This window comes from Panicum hallii, chromosome 5, assembly GCF_002211085.1.
Source record: "Panicum hallii strain FIL2 chromosome 5, PHallii_v3.1, whole genome shotgun sequence".
In the NCBI taxonomy this organism is placed as follows: Eukaryota; Viridiplantae; Streptophyta; class Magnoliopsida; order Poales; family Poaceae; genus Panicum; species Panicum hallii.
This window is the reverse complement of record NC_038046.1, coordinates 53,682,783-53,695,880: the sequence shown is the minus strand read 5'-3', so window position 1 is coordinate 53,695,880 and position 13,098 is coordinate 53,682,783. Positions and strand designations below refer to the sequence as shown.

At 41.6% G+C, this 13,098-nt stretch overlaps 1 protein-coding gene across 4 annotated transcripts; it reads right to left on the bottom strand.

The window, feature by feature from the left end:
- Positions 1-335: 335 nt before the first annotated feature.
- LOC112891526 (CDP-diacylglycerol--serine O-phosphatidyltransferase 1) lies at positions 336-7,146 on the bottom strand. 4 transcript variants are annotated; one of them, XM_025958411.1, is made up of 13 exons: positions 6,957-7,146; positions 5,461-5,649; positions 5,204-5,269; positions 4,978-5,037; positions 4,318-4,408; positions 3,279-3,333; positions 3,112-3,191; positions 2,891-3,007; positions 2,737-2,821; positions 2,114-2,205; positions 1,344-1,597; positions 854-942; positions 336-761 (listed from the first exon to the last, which is right to left on the bottom strand). In XM_025958411.1, exons 2-13 carry the CDS (start codon positions 5,622-5,624, stop codon positions 634-636), a joined length of 1,281 nt encoding a protein of 426 aa, XP_025814196.1. In that variant the 5' UTR covers positions 5,625-5,649; positions 6,957-7,146; the 3' UTR covers positions 336-633. The 4 variants fall into 4 exon arrangements, with proteins under 4 accessions (XP_025814196.1, XP_025814195.1, XP_025814197.1 ...); XM_025958410.1 differs by lacking the exon at positions 6,957-7,146 and adding an exon at positions 6,065-6,803; XM_025958412.1 differs by lacking the exon at positions 6,957-7,146 and adding an exon at positions 6,471-6,803.
- Positions 7,147-13,098: the final 5,952 nt, after the last annotated feature.

Here is a 13,098-nt window from a genome sequence, read left to right as displayed (position 1 = left end):
AATCTCCGGCCATTTACGGATCAGGGTCAGCCATGGTCTCACATTCATACAGGTACAGCGCACGCAGTACTGCCACACTGTAACACTGGAAGGAAATCAAGTAATTCCCATGCCCAAGGCCGTGCTGCGACCGGCAGTCCTCTGAAAACATACCCCCTCCATATGGAGAGAGGTGTCAGCTGACAGCGATCTTCAGAAAAGAGGGGTACAGTAACAGCTGAAAGTACTGCAGAAACTTTTTTTTCGAGAGTCTTGGATCCATTATTTTCAAAAAAAAAGTGTTGGATTCAGAGCTCAAATGATTGCATCAAGGTAACTCGACATTTTTCAACAACTTTCGACTGAAAAGATTTGAATCCTCATTCATAATTTCATAGGTTGCATCAAGGTAACTCCACATCTCAGAGCCGATGGACAAAGTATGCCATTACAAACGAATTAAAGGGGAACTGCTATCCTACTTTGCTGTTGCAAAATCGAACAAGGCATAAAAATTTCTCATGGATAATCATCCTCTTCAGACCACCAAGATCGGCTACCACTACATGTACACAATTTGAATATTTTTTTTATGTACACGACAACACTGAATTGGGCAAAGAATGGGGGCAAATAAATAATTTTGGTCACAATTTATAACCTTTTCCTTATCATTGTTCGGTAAATTTTGAAAGTCCAGACAAGAAGGAAGAGCACGAGAAGCAAGGCGACCCCCGTCCAGAATGTGATCAGCCACGACGGCATGGACTTCGGGAAGAGACCTGTTCAGGATCCAGTGCAGTCAGCACGCTTTACGGAGGTAAAGATTACTACTTGCAAATTACATGCACAGAGGAATTGGAGCGGTACTCACCATGTCCAAATTTGATGCAGATTAGGAGCTCTACAATGCATATAGCCAGGGAAAGCCAACAGAAAGATCCTACCTTTTTAAAGGGTTTCCTGAAAACAATTATTAGATAATTATTTCACTAAAAAATCACATAATAACTAATGGGGCTTGGTTCCTATTTGTATAAATTAACTTGTTGATTCCAAAATGTTATCTTTTTTTTTTGTTTGAAAGACCGATTCCAAAATGTTTATCATATGCACAGTTCACATGCAACCCATGTCTAGTAGACACAAGCCATTTATAGCCAACATACAAGCACATGTCCACTGTCAGGTCTAGCATGTGAGCACGGCAATGAGTTCATAGTCAGCACTCAGCTGACTGAGCATCCAAATTTCCTGCTATTGGAACAGCAGTAGTGTTGGGATGAAACATGCCATCGCAATTGCATACTGATTACTGCAGAGCAGCTTTGTAAAATCTGAACCAAGTGACTTCAAAATTATACCTGTCTTGCAAGTAGGTATTATACTCGCGGATGGTTGGTATCGCAATCAACCACCAAAGAACCAGCCGATAGACGATCAAGGGGTTCCGAGGAGGAATCCACAGGCAGAACTTGAGAAAGAATGTGTTCAGCTCAACAGCCATGAAAACAATGCAAAGGCTCAGAACCTGGATGAATCTCCAAGGACCCAGCAGGGGGTACCACTCATCCTTGTCCCACTGTGCTGGTGTGAACTGGCCTAGCGTCCTTTTGACCTAAGGAGAAGAAAATGCTAAAATAAATAAATGCTGCGAAAGGCCAACTCTAGATGTTACATTAAGATTCCAAGGCTGATGATAGTTTCTGAAACAAATAGCCATGCATAGTTTGAAAGAAAATTACTGGTTGTGAAACACGAAATAACTTTGCATTTTATTAGTTTTATTTTATGTTAGGGCCTATGTGTTGCAGTTAATCTATCAAACAAATATGAGAGTATGAGCTGTTGCACTGAAACACTTTTAGAGGTTGTATCAAATAACAAGTCCAGGCCAGCTAAGGGACATTTTAATAGACAGAACAAAGAGGGTCCTTGTCTTGGTTTCCCAGCACATCCCACATGCTCACGACTTATCACCTTATCATGGAACTGAAGCAGGACAAACATCATGTACAGTTTGGGAGCCAATATGTTCCCTCAAAGAGGAACATCCACCAAAACTGGGAAAAAGATCCAGCGCCACTGCATGCTTTGCAGAACAACTCATTTGCCTAACATCCAGCGAACGTACCTTACTGATAATGTTGGGTTGGCGGCTCAAGCCAACCCATACATATGTCTTCCCATCAAAGTACCGCACAGTTTTCATTCCAGCCCAAATACCTGAACCAAAGACAAAATGGCCTCGGTCAAGAAGTGTTAGTCTAAATCTTGTGAAAATGAGTGTAAAGATGACATGCAAGAGCCAACAAATTGAGAGAAATGACAAACGAGGGTAACCACTGAGTTTACAAAGATATGAATGGAAACATTCTCTAAACCCAGCAACTAATAATCCAGTTCATGACGTACAATTCCTGCGAACCTCCATTTCTCTGTTCCTCATCCAAACCTAAGAAAAAACTTAATTGAAGACTGATCTTTCTTGTTTGCAATCATCGACTCATCATACTGACATGTTTAATGTTGCCAGGGCATGTAAAAGCACTAAGGTATTGTAATGTAATTAAAGTGTCGAACGTGTCAGAGGATACCACTTAACTAGTTTTATACTACAATAAACCCGTGTCACCAGTGAGTCAATAAAGCCATAAATCAAAAGGTTGATTTCAACATGTGTTAAATGCAGATATTCAGGGGCAAAACAAACAATCTTATGCAGAAAAAATACTGAAAGCCACATAAAAATCTCACCAAACCAATTGCAGATCAATATGTCGAGGACAATGCTATCCCACCAGCATTCGTTGAAATTTGGCAACATATGACGAAAAGTGAGCTGCAGTGCATATACATTACATTAGGAATCTAAGTTTGGAAGGTACAAGTCAAAAGGAATATGGCATACCTCCATCAACTCAAAGCCAATTGATAATACCCACAAAAGTGGTTGGTTTCGTATCATTATAGCTTTACCCCACCATCCAAGGATATGAGCGATAACAAACTCATCAAAAATGATCTCCTAGAAAACCTATATTCAAATCAGTAACTTGAAGCATAATGAGTAGTCAAGGTTGCTTAGCAAGAAGTATATGAGAAATAGGTCTGTGAATGAAGTCATCATACATTAACATTGTTAAACCTGCTTTTTGGATGGTCAGGTACATATATGCGGCAATCAGTTCCATAAGATCTTTCAGGCAATTCTGCTCAAATTAGATATATCAAATCAGAATTTATTCAAGCACTTAAATCTAAATTACTGAACCATATTAAAAAATTGAACGCATTACCAACACCAAGATCAGGATGAAGGTACTTCATGAATTGCCTAGCATCATCACGAGTCTGCAAAATGAATTAAATGAAAAATGAAATGCCATGTGCACTAGGTTTTGCTGCTTTTCTCTTTGATATCATTGCCACTGAACTCTGACTTGCTGAAACACTGGTTTTATCTTATGAAGATGAGCTCTCGAGTAAATTTTTTTAAGAAAAAGAACACAGCATCATAGCAAAGATATGGAGGGAAATCTGGGACTGCGATTGGCTTCACATGGTGGAAGCACAGGAGAGCCCAGCTCCTGACCTGGTTTCAATTCTCGGCAGGAGGCTTTGAAGAAAGATATAGAAAATATGTATTACAGTAGTTACACGATTGCTTAACTGCACAAACAATGTGATGCAGAATGAATTAAATTTGAGCTGAAATCAACTTCTGACAAAACAGTCAGCTGATTTTATTTATTTGTCTGCAAATATCATACGATATTTGACAAAGTGTCGTTGGAACTTTGACCACCTATATGAATATCCTCTACCATCTGAAACACAGGAGTATAATATGCCACCTATAAATGTTCCTACAGCATAAACAAGCTAAGGCCTACAAGCAAACATTATAATTCACTTTAGTCACCCTAGTTTCAAACTAAATTATTCGCAAAAAAGAAGTTTCAAACTAAGCAATACTAATTCCAGGTTACACCAAATTGGTCATTACATTTATTGTTGATACTTTTATATCATGTTGCTGTTATGATTGCTAGATACCTCTTGTTATTAAAAAAACAATGGTTATCTTGAAGAATGAGGTCAGGTACTTATAAAACTAAGGTAAAATTAAGGACCTATGCTAAGCAGGAAAACAAGGACAGAGACATCTGGACGTCTATGCGTCTCATTACGATGTGTGAAACAGTAGGTAATGATACAGACTTACATATTTTCTCAACAGATATATAAGAAAAATAGAATTTAATTCTTTTGACATGTGCAGTTAATGAATCTTAAAAGAATTATTGAACAAGGTTACTGAAAAACTGAACATACCTGGAAAAGCAAAAAAGTGAGGGCCACAAGGTAGACAACTGCCATCCCGTGGACCAGCCTCCAAATGGCAGGATGCGGTCTAATGAGTACACTAAATCACAGTGGAAGTAAATGTCAGTGGCAGCTTGCTTAAACTTAACATGCTTTCTAAAAAAAAAAATCTATAGAGAAGACTTCGAGGAAGTCATGCTTTTCTTCAGAGAAAATGAAACAAACCCCTTGCTCATTTATTTTAAATGGCAAATACTCCCATGTCATCAGGGAGATTAACAAATTTACTATCAGAAGATGTGATTCCACTCATAAAATTGTACCGCGACAGAGAAAATGAAGCAATCTACAGAGGAAGGTTGTTTGCTGAATCATATTAAAGACGCTAAATTTAAACATCAGAGTATGCAGGAATGCACCACTTTTGTGCCAGCAAGTGTCTATTATCCTTATTATATCTATCTATATGATGAAACGATACCGCACTGAGTAAACTGCTTTTAGAGATATATACGATTGTGTCCTGGGCAGGGGCAGCAGGCGTTCCATGCCTTTCTCGACTTTAATTGCAATGCCTTGGGGACGTCTCTCTCCACCCCCACAAGTTGAGTTCTTTTTTATATGGTGATAGAGCATAATAATAATTAAGTAAAGAACTCTGTAACTCACGTTGAAGGCGCCTGAAGAAAGGAGTAGGCCAAAAAAACAGCAATCATCGCAAATACACCCCTGTTGACAAGAGATAGTACAAATTAGTGCAAAAGCCCTTGTTAAAATGGCAATCAGCACATGAGGTGAAGAAAAAATGGTGATCAGAAAAGATCAAGTGCAGAACCAGAAGATCTTCTTAACAAATATCAATGCCAAAAAAAAAGAAGAGGATCCTTGCACATACCTTTTAACCGACGAAACACGATCAGCAGATAAGCTCCTTTCTGGATCCAGAACACCACTTTCCCAACTGACAAAGATCATGAAACAATCTGCTAAGTAATATTTCGAGTAATACTAATAATGGTGGTTCAAAGCGAAGAAAAAGGTTTACCAAAATTGCAAAAAACAGACCATAATCAACAATACATCATTATTATTTCTAAAACGCATAAGTTCCAGTGTATAAAGTTTCCACAGATAAAAAGACTACAAACTCACATTAAAAAGCCTGTTCCCATCAGCAAGAGTGAGATCGTTCGAGGTTTGTAAAACCATTCTGTCAATGGATCGACATCACCAAAATTATTGGGTGATCCTACAGTACCATTGCAGCCGGTGCCATTATATTCTCCGCGAGGTTTGTGATGACCATTGACCTCCATCGTAAGAGCCTTGGCAGTTTACTATCTGCAAAATATCCAGAGTAGCATATGAGAACATATAATCTTATTGACCGTCATGAAGGCAAAAAAATTCATCAATCCACTAGAAAAAGAGCAGCATTTTGCTATAGATGTACAATATCAAGTCTTCCAGCGAAATAAATAACTAGCATCTGGATAATGTACCACTAAGGCCAAGGAAATAAGGGTTACCAGTAGGTACAAGTGGATAATATGTCATCAATGGTCCGGCATATCTGGGAATAATCACTTGCATAGAACCAAAAAACAAATTTGCCTTTGAAAAAGAAATTGTTTGGAAAAAAAGGAACAAAACATCAAGCTGTACCCTTGAAACATAAAACCTACAGTACTTTTCTAAGGACAAGTTCTGTACTGCTTGTTCTATCATTTGCCAGAGATCACTCAATGAGTCCTACCCATCTCCAAAATGATTTCAGAGGCATTCCGGCTAGGAGGTGCCACATTCCGAATAGTTTCGGATATTCCCAAATAGCAGAAGGGTGTGGGTGACTGGGTGTGCTGCAATCAGAGGCTGCACGAGAGCAGAGCAACAGACCAAACCCGAAACGGCAAGGAGCAAGCGCGAGAAGAACACACCTGCACGAAAAAGAGGAGCAAAAAGAATCGAGCAATTCAAAAAAGAAGAGAGAGAGAGACAGAGAGAGCATATAAAAAGGCCCCCGGTTGAACAACTGTGGAAATAATTCGGGCGAACAGTGATCCGTACGCCTCCTCCAAATTAAGAACGCAGAAAAGCTAGAACACAGCAGCTTTTGCAACGCAGCGAAAAAGGAAAAGCCGAGAGAATTTGAAGATGCGCACATCAAATCCGGTCGAATCCTCCGGCGAGGCTCTCCCACGAACGAGAGCGCGCGTAAAGGCTGACGAGCAGTCAAACGCAGAGTGATGCAGGCAACGAAAAAACGAGGAAAAAGACGAGCTTTCGCAAGGCATTGGGCATTAACAGCACGAGACACCGGAAAGCTGGCGTCTTGTCGCGCGCCCGCACGCTTGCGGCCGCCGCACGCACGGCCGCGAGAGGCCGCCTCGGGCTGTTCGCCGGCGAACGGCCAGGGAGCGCATTAATCCACGCCGCGCAACAGTCCAGTCAAAGCGCAACCGAAACAGTAACCTCCGCCGCCAGCAACAGAACAAACCCCCGGGGGGCAGGGTTCCAACGCCGCTAAGCAGGATTAGGGCGGCTAATCTCCCTCCACATCAGGAGAGCTAATCCGGGACTCCTGCGGCGATGGCGACGGGAGAGCTAGGGGAGCATGGGGAAGGTGGGAGAGGTGGAAGAGCACGTACGCCGTGGTGGAAAGCGACAGCCGCCGCGTGCCCGCCGTACGATCCCGCGTGCGGAGGAATCCAGGCCGTCGAAAGCGACCCAGGGGTCCGCTGTCCCTCTCCTCGCGCTCGCTTTCCTTGGCTGCTGCAGCTGCAGCGAACTGTTTGGGGAGAGAGAGAGAGAAGGGGGGAGGGATAAACAACAATGGTGTTGTGTTGTAGCCCTGACCCTGAGCGGCGATGCGCCAATCTTTTTATATGAGAGAGAGTCGGTCAAAGGGAAGGGTAGAGAGAGAAAGGGTGGAGAGAGAGGGGAGATAGGTTGTGCCGATTCATGGCGATAGACAGAGAGGAGAAATCGGAGTCGCACAAGGGATCATTGGGGCATTGATGACCCACTCGATGCTCTGTTTCTCTCTCCTCTAGCGTAAGGTGGGACCCGCGGCCCGGAGACGGAGGTGCCACCACCACCTTCCCCCCCCCCCCCCCCCCCCTCTCTCTCTCTTGATTGGTTTAAACATAAGACGCCAAAACCAACTTAAATCCATGTCTCCCCGGCCAGTGCCACTGTGCCGGTTAAGCACCGCTAATGCGACACATGGGGGCGTTTTTTTAAATTTCAAATTGTGAATCTAGCTGGTGCTAGATTACTTGTTTAATTCAATAGTTTGGCAACAGGTTAGCGGTGGAGGTAATATCTACCTTGTCCAATTTCTTTGGATTAGGTGTTTTCAGCTGAATTTGCATCCGGACAAATTTTTTTCCTGCAATTTCATTTATTTTACAATCCTTTATTTCCCCGTTGCCAGTGAGTAAAAAAAAGTTGCCTATCAACAACACGACTTTTTTTTTTCTTAGCAGTGTGTTTGAGAAGAATTGGGATTCTTCCTCCCATGTAAGGGGAAATAAAGAAAAAGGCTGAGGTAAAAATAAGAACATGTAAAAGTCTACTTTCTTGTGCAAGGACCCCGGAGGATCGACAAGATTTCCATGCCGCTGATGCAAATAGTACTTGCCACAAGACAGCCATCAATCAATCTCCTTTAAAATTATAAATGTGGACAGGGTTTTGACCATGTGGGCAAGGAAATGATGGTCACCACACATCAGAAATCAGAAGGAAAAAAACATAACGCACTCAAGTACAATTGCAAAAGGAAAAAAAAATCCCTGATGTGGTGGGGGTGAGTGCCAAACCATAAATGGCTGGAATGAACCCCATCTGGTCCATTCCAGCAACAGTTATTGGGTGACCTGCCGTGACCTAGAACTGACCAGGCGCCCAACCACAAATTGGACATTAATCTTGAGCTTTCCCGTTTTGGGAGCCTAATTCGGGCACCACACATGCTTGCTTTGATGCCTTTAATTGTGGCATGACATGACATGGCAAACCACGTTAGGGGGATTGGATTATCATGGGCGAATTTGCATGTAACATGCAAGCCTACTCCATCCTTAGATGTTCTAGATAAGGGACGAGTGCTCCGGTGGGGCAGCTTAGGATATCTCACGCAATCATTGCACTTACAGGACGTGTTATTCACATGCTCCCTCGGTGAAATGTAAGCTATTTTAATTTGTTTCAAGTCGAACGGTTGTAAGTTTGACTAAATTTATAGAAAATAGTAATGATATTTTAAATATCAAATAAGAATAATTAGATTCATTATAAAATATATTTTTATAATTTACTTATTTGATGTGTTATATGTTAATATTTTTCTCTATAAATTTGGTTAAACTTAAGCTACTTTGATTTAGAACAAAGCAAAATACCTTATATTTCAGGACGGAGGGAGTACAAGGTAGATAAGGATCGGTAAAACTTAAAATGATGAGGAACGTGAAGTAATCTCTGATCTTTACGTATGCTCATATTTTACTAGATTATTTAAAAAAGATCATATTTTACAGCTGCGAGGTGATTGTAGGTAATTTTGCCAATGTTAATTTGTGATGCCTATCTGTCTCGTCTCTCAAAGGTATCATCAAGATAGAATGTGCGTGAGTACGTCCATCAGATGATACGTGTTTTATAAAAAAAAATCCTACGAGAACAAATGAACTTGAGCGAGAACCACTTCCGCAAAATCCCATTGCTCCTGATAAGAGCTCAACGCGCGTCCGGCAGAATTCACAGTCGAGCTCTGCTGCGGCGCGGTGCTTCGCTTCACCCCTGCGCCTGTCCGTGCAGATTTTATGGCGCGCCGGCCAAATGATTGGGCTGCTCCACCACCACCACTACTCTGGAGTCAGGATTTAAATCGGGAGGGTGAAGCGAAGGACGGCAAGGAAATGAAAGGCACGAGCACGCATGGCAGCGGCAGCCACCAGCCGTGCACAGGAGTGGGGGGCCGGCCGGCCCTCCAATGCAAGAGCTTGTAAATGAAGCCGTGCCTGTGTACGGGCATCTCCGGCCCGGCCGGCCGGCAGTACGCCAGGCGTTGTAAGTACACGGGCGAATGCGCCGCCGCCGACCTGACTGATCCCCCGTCGTCAGTCGCCGCCTCGCCGTCGCCGTCATCTCGCCGATTCATGGATCCTCATACTGCATCGCCGCCGGTAGACTATACCATGTACGGCGTGTATACCCTAGCTAGCTAGCTACCGGCGACAGGAATACACGCTGATGTGCTGTGGTGTTGCGACCTTCCTTCCCATACGGAAATATGCTCGTCCAGCGAGAATATTCCCACCAATGATCGCCATATTCCAGCTCGGTTTTCAGGCAAGATCAGAATTTTGAGTTAGTAGCAATCAATTATCGTGGTCACTAGCAATATTCTATTTTCCTTTTCTTTAGAAAAAGAAAATATCTCCAGGCCTTTGTAACCACACACAGTCAAATTTTTACAAAATTCTTAGCACACAAACTGAAAAGAATAGAGAAAAAAGTACGCAAACGATTGAAGAAATCAAAAGCAAAGTTTATTATTCCTTCTCCATCCATTCTTAGTAAAGTAAAGATATCCAAGACGACAATCTCCAATGTCTTGTTTGCCAAACAGACAGCCTTCCTTGTATCTTCATGCTGTAGCATGGACCAAACATAAGTCTATTTTCTTTGTGCATGAATTATGGTCTCGTTTGTAAATTGTAACGCAGGAATTTTACGACCAGCAGTTCATAAAAATAATTTGATTAGAGATACTTTAATTTTCCCGTGCTCCAAAAGGAGACAAATAAATAGGTTTTAAGAACAACATGGCTGGAGATACGGTGTGTCAAACAAAAGCTATACGTAACGGTGGTGAGTCGTCACGTCGAAGCGCGTGAGGCGGACTGTTAGTAGGTACCAATAGTCAACTAGTGTGCGTAAAAGAAGATTATAGTGCCCTCCTCCTTTTCGCTATCGTTTCATCAAAGGGTCTAGAGGCTAGTCAAACAACAAAAGGCAAATGCAGATGCAGTACAGGGTGAGGTGAAAGCGTGGTGTCCCAAGCAGGATGGGACTGATCTTATGATTTTGTTTCAGGGCATCAACCTTTCCAGCATCGATTGTTAGGTAACTCATAATAAGAGTAAAATGCACAATGCCTCATGTTTTAAGTTCGACTTGAAATGCACACTTAGAACAACTCTACGAGTCCAACAGTAAACTGTAAACCTTCTTCAATAATGTGTTATGAGAATATCTCAGTATTGTTTTCATGGGTTATCGGATGAGATGCTTTTAAATTTAAATAAAAAATTAAATATAAATTTATAGTGGTTTTCTGATAGAAATTATCTTGTTGCGATCCTATGAATCAATTCAATAACAATTCAATAACTTTTTTCTATTATATATTGATGTGTATCTATCCATAATATTAATATTTTTCAATATTATGGAATTAGAGGAATTTGCATGCTTTCTCATTTAATTCGTGAGGAGCTGGATGAGAAGAAATTCTCATGTCCAGTTTTGCAGTAGAGATGGAACGAAGAAAGAACCGTCGACTATAACCCCATCGATAATTTTATTCCAATACAACTATTGTACCAAGAAAGCGGAAACTCATCTACTTGAGGAGGTGGGGTGAAATAATGGAGAGATATTGGAGTACGATTAAAACTCAATTTTTTCAATAATGATAGCTTAGAAGAAAGAGAGATTATTAGAGATGCTCTTAGATTTTTGTACATAATTATGATAGACGCACTCAGAACTCTTAACACCTCATGTCTATATCCCTTTACTCAGCTAGTGGGGTCCATGTGGCAGCGGTTTCTTTCTCTTTGTTAAGATGTGCCGCATGGTGCAAACATATCTATCATATAAATATAAAAGATCACGGCATGAATCAGTTAACTTTTATCCTTTTCACCTCTTATCTCTTTGACCTACGTTTTCCTCTCGTCTCTGTGGCATTTAAGGATGTTTTTAGTTGGCCTGGCGAGTCTAGAGCCAACTCGAAGTATGCTTGTCTCCAACAGGACCCCTTTTGAACGAGTGTTAATCTGTTTATTGGTGGCTGCTGCGGAAAATCAGAATTTTCGGTTTTCTCCGAAACTTCTAGGTTTTTTTGAACTTCTGATTTTTGTTAAAACTTTGGGACTTTGTGCTGCGGCAACACATCTGTTACGTGCTGTGCATGAGGTGCTATGTGCCTTTGGCACGTCCTTGTGTCAAATTTAGGAATTCATGGATATTGATGACGGCGTGAGAAAAACTAAAACACAATGATTATATTTTCTTAAAAGTTTTCTTAACAACATACTATATATGTCAGGGTGGGTATGTGACTCTCGATTTGTCAAAGGGATTGGATTGGTGACTCCTCAACTGTTTTTTCATTAATAGGAAGCAATCGACTTCCTGATCGAGAAAATAGGATTTTTTTAACCTTAATCTAAAATTCACTCCTACAGTAAGTAGAACCCAGGATCTAAGGAGTACTACTAGATTCATCTAACCAAGTCAGCTAGGAACCCATTTGCAAATTTAATCTAAATTACAGAGAGGAATTCTGGCATTATGTTATTTTAAAGGTTTTAAACAAGCTGGAAAGCTAGATTTCACGGTCTCGATCGGTGATGCAAGCTGGGCCTTAACAGTCTTCGTTTTCAAAATTCTGAGCATAACACGACAGTGCTCAGTCAATCATCAGGTCCGTCAGTACGGCTGTGGCCCCAGCTACCGGCCCCACGATCAGATGCCAGGAAAAGGTAAAAAAGAGGGAGAGAACCATAAAGTTATTGTGTTTGCAAATTGTGTCCACGAATTGAGCATTCAAGCAAGAGACGACGACGAAACTGAGAATATTCTTTTGAGGCTCCAAATTTTTTTACAGTAATAGAGAAAGAGCATTTCCTGATGCCGGCCCTCAAATAGGGCCCAGGGTTTTCTCTTGCATCTGCTCCTCCCTTCATTTTTTACCCTCACTGGTAATTGGTTCTGGCTGGAGAAATCACAAGAGCAGCATTGGATAAAGCTAGCATCCAAATATATAGTCTTTTGACAAATAAAAACATTTCCTGGTGCACCATTTTTATCCAGTGTCAAACACCATTCCATGTAAAAAGAGAACCCCTTAATACAAAGTCGGGGGCAACGAGCTATTACCATTTCTGCACTATACAAATGAGATTTTCTTAGCAAAGAAGTAAGCAATCATCATGCATGGGATCTGAATTGGACAGTGGTGGTTGCTTCATAAATAATTTCCAGTCCAGGGCAGCAGCAGCAGTACATTTAACTCGCACTGCCCCATATATGAATGTGAAGTTTCTGACCAAGGCTTGCACGGCAACTCGAGTCCAAACGGCAAGGAAACAAAATCCATCTAAGGCCTTTCAGAGCTTCAGCTCACCATCACTCCGCTGCCAGCTCAAGGAGCACAAAGCAGGAGAGAGCTAGGTCCATGATGCTGGAGCTGGAGCTGCATCATCACTCTCAGTCCCAGTTACTCGTGCAGCAGTGGTACGAAAAAGAATGTCCCAGACTCCCAGTAAATGTCCCCCCAACAATCTGACCCCCACCTGACCCTCTTCTCCTGCATATTCATCAGTGCTTTTCTTCATCCTTGTGCACGAAAATCTCATGGCTTTGTGTACTGCTATTTTCACTATCTGAAAAAGTATCCTTTAGGCCAGGTGCTGCTATTTTGTTTCTTGTGATTATTTGAGTAAAAAAAGATTTTTTTTCAATAATATTTATGATAATTGGAGTGACAGG

Excerpts from the sequence above, each read along its gene's own strand:
- LOC112891526 (XM_025958411.1), bottom strand. The coding sequence starts at position 5,624 with ATGGAGGTCAATGGTCATCACAAACCTCGCGGAGAATATAATGGCACC. Across the intron at positions 2,822-2,890 it reads TTGGCTTTGAGTTGATGGAG|CTCACTTTTCGTCATATGTT; the intron begins GTATGCCATATT and ends TATGCACTGCAG. Across the intron at positions 1,598-2,113 it reads AACCCAACATTATCAGTAAG|GTCAAAAGGACGCTAGGCCA; the intron begins GTACGTTCGCTG and ends TCTTCTCCTTAG.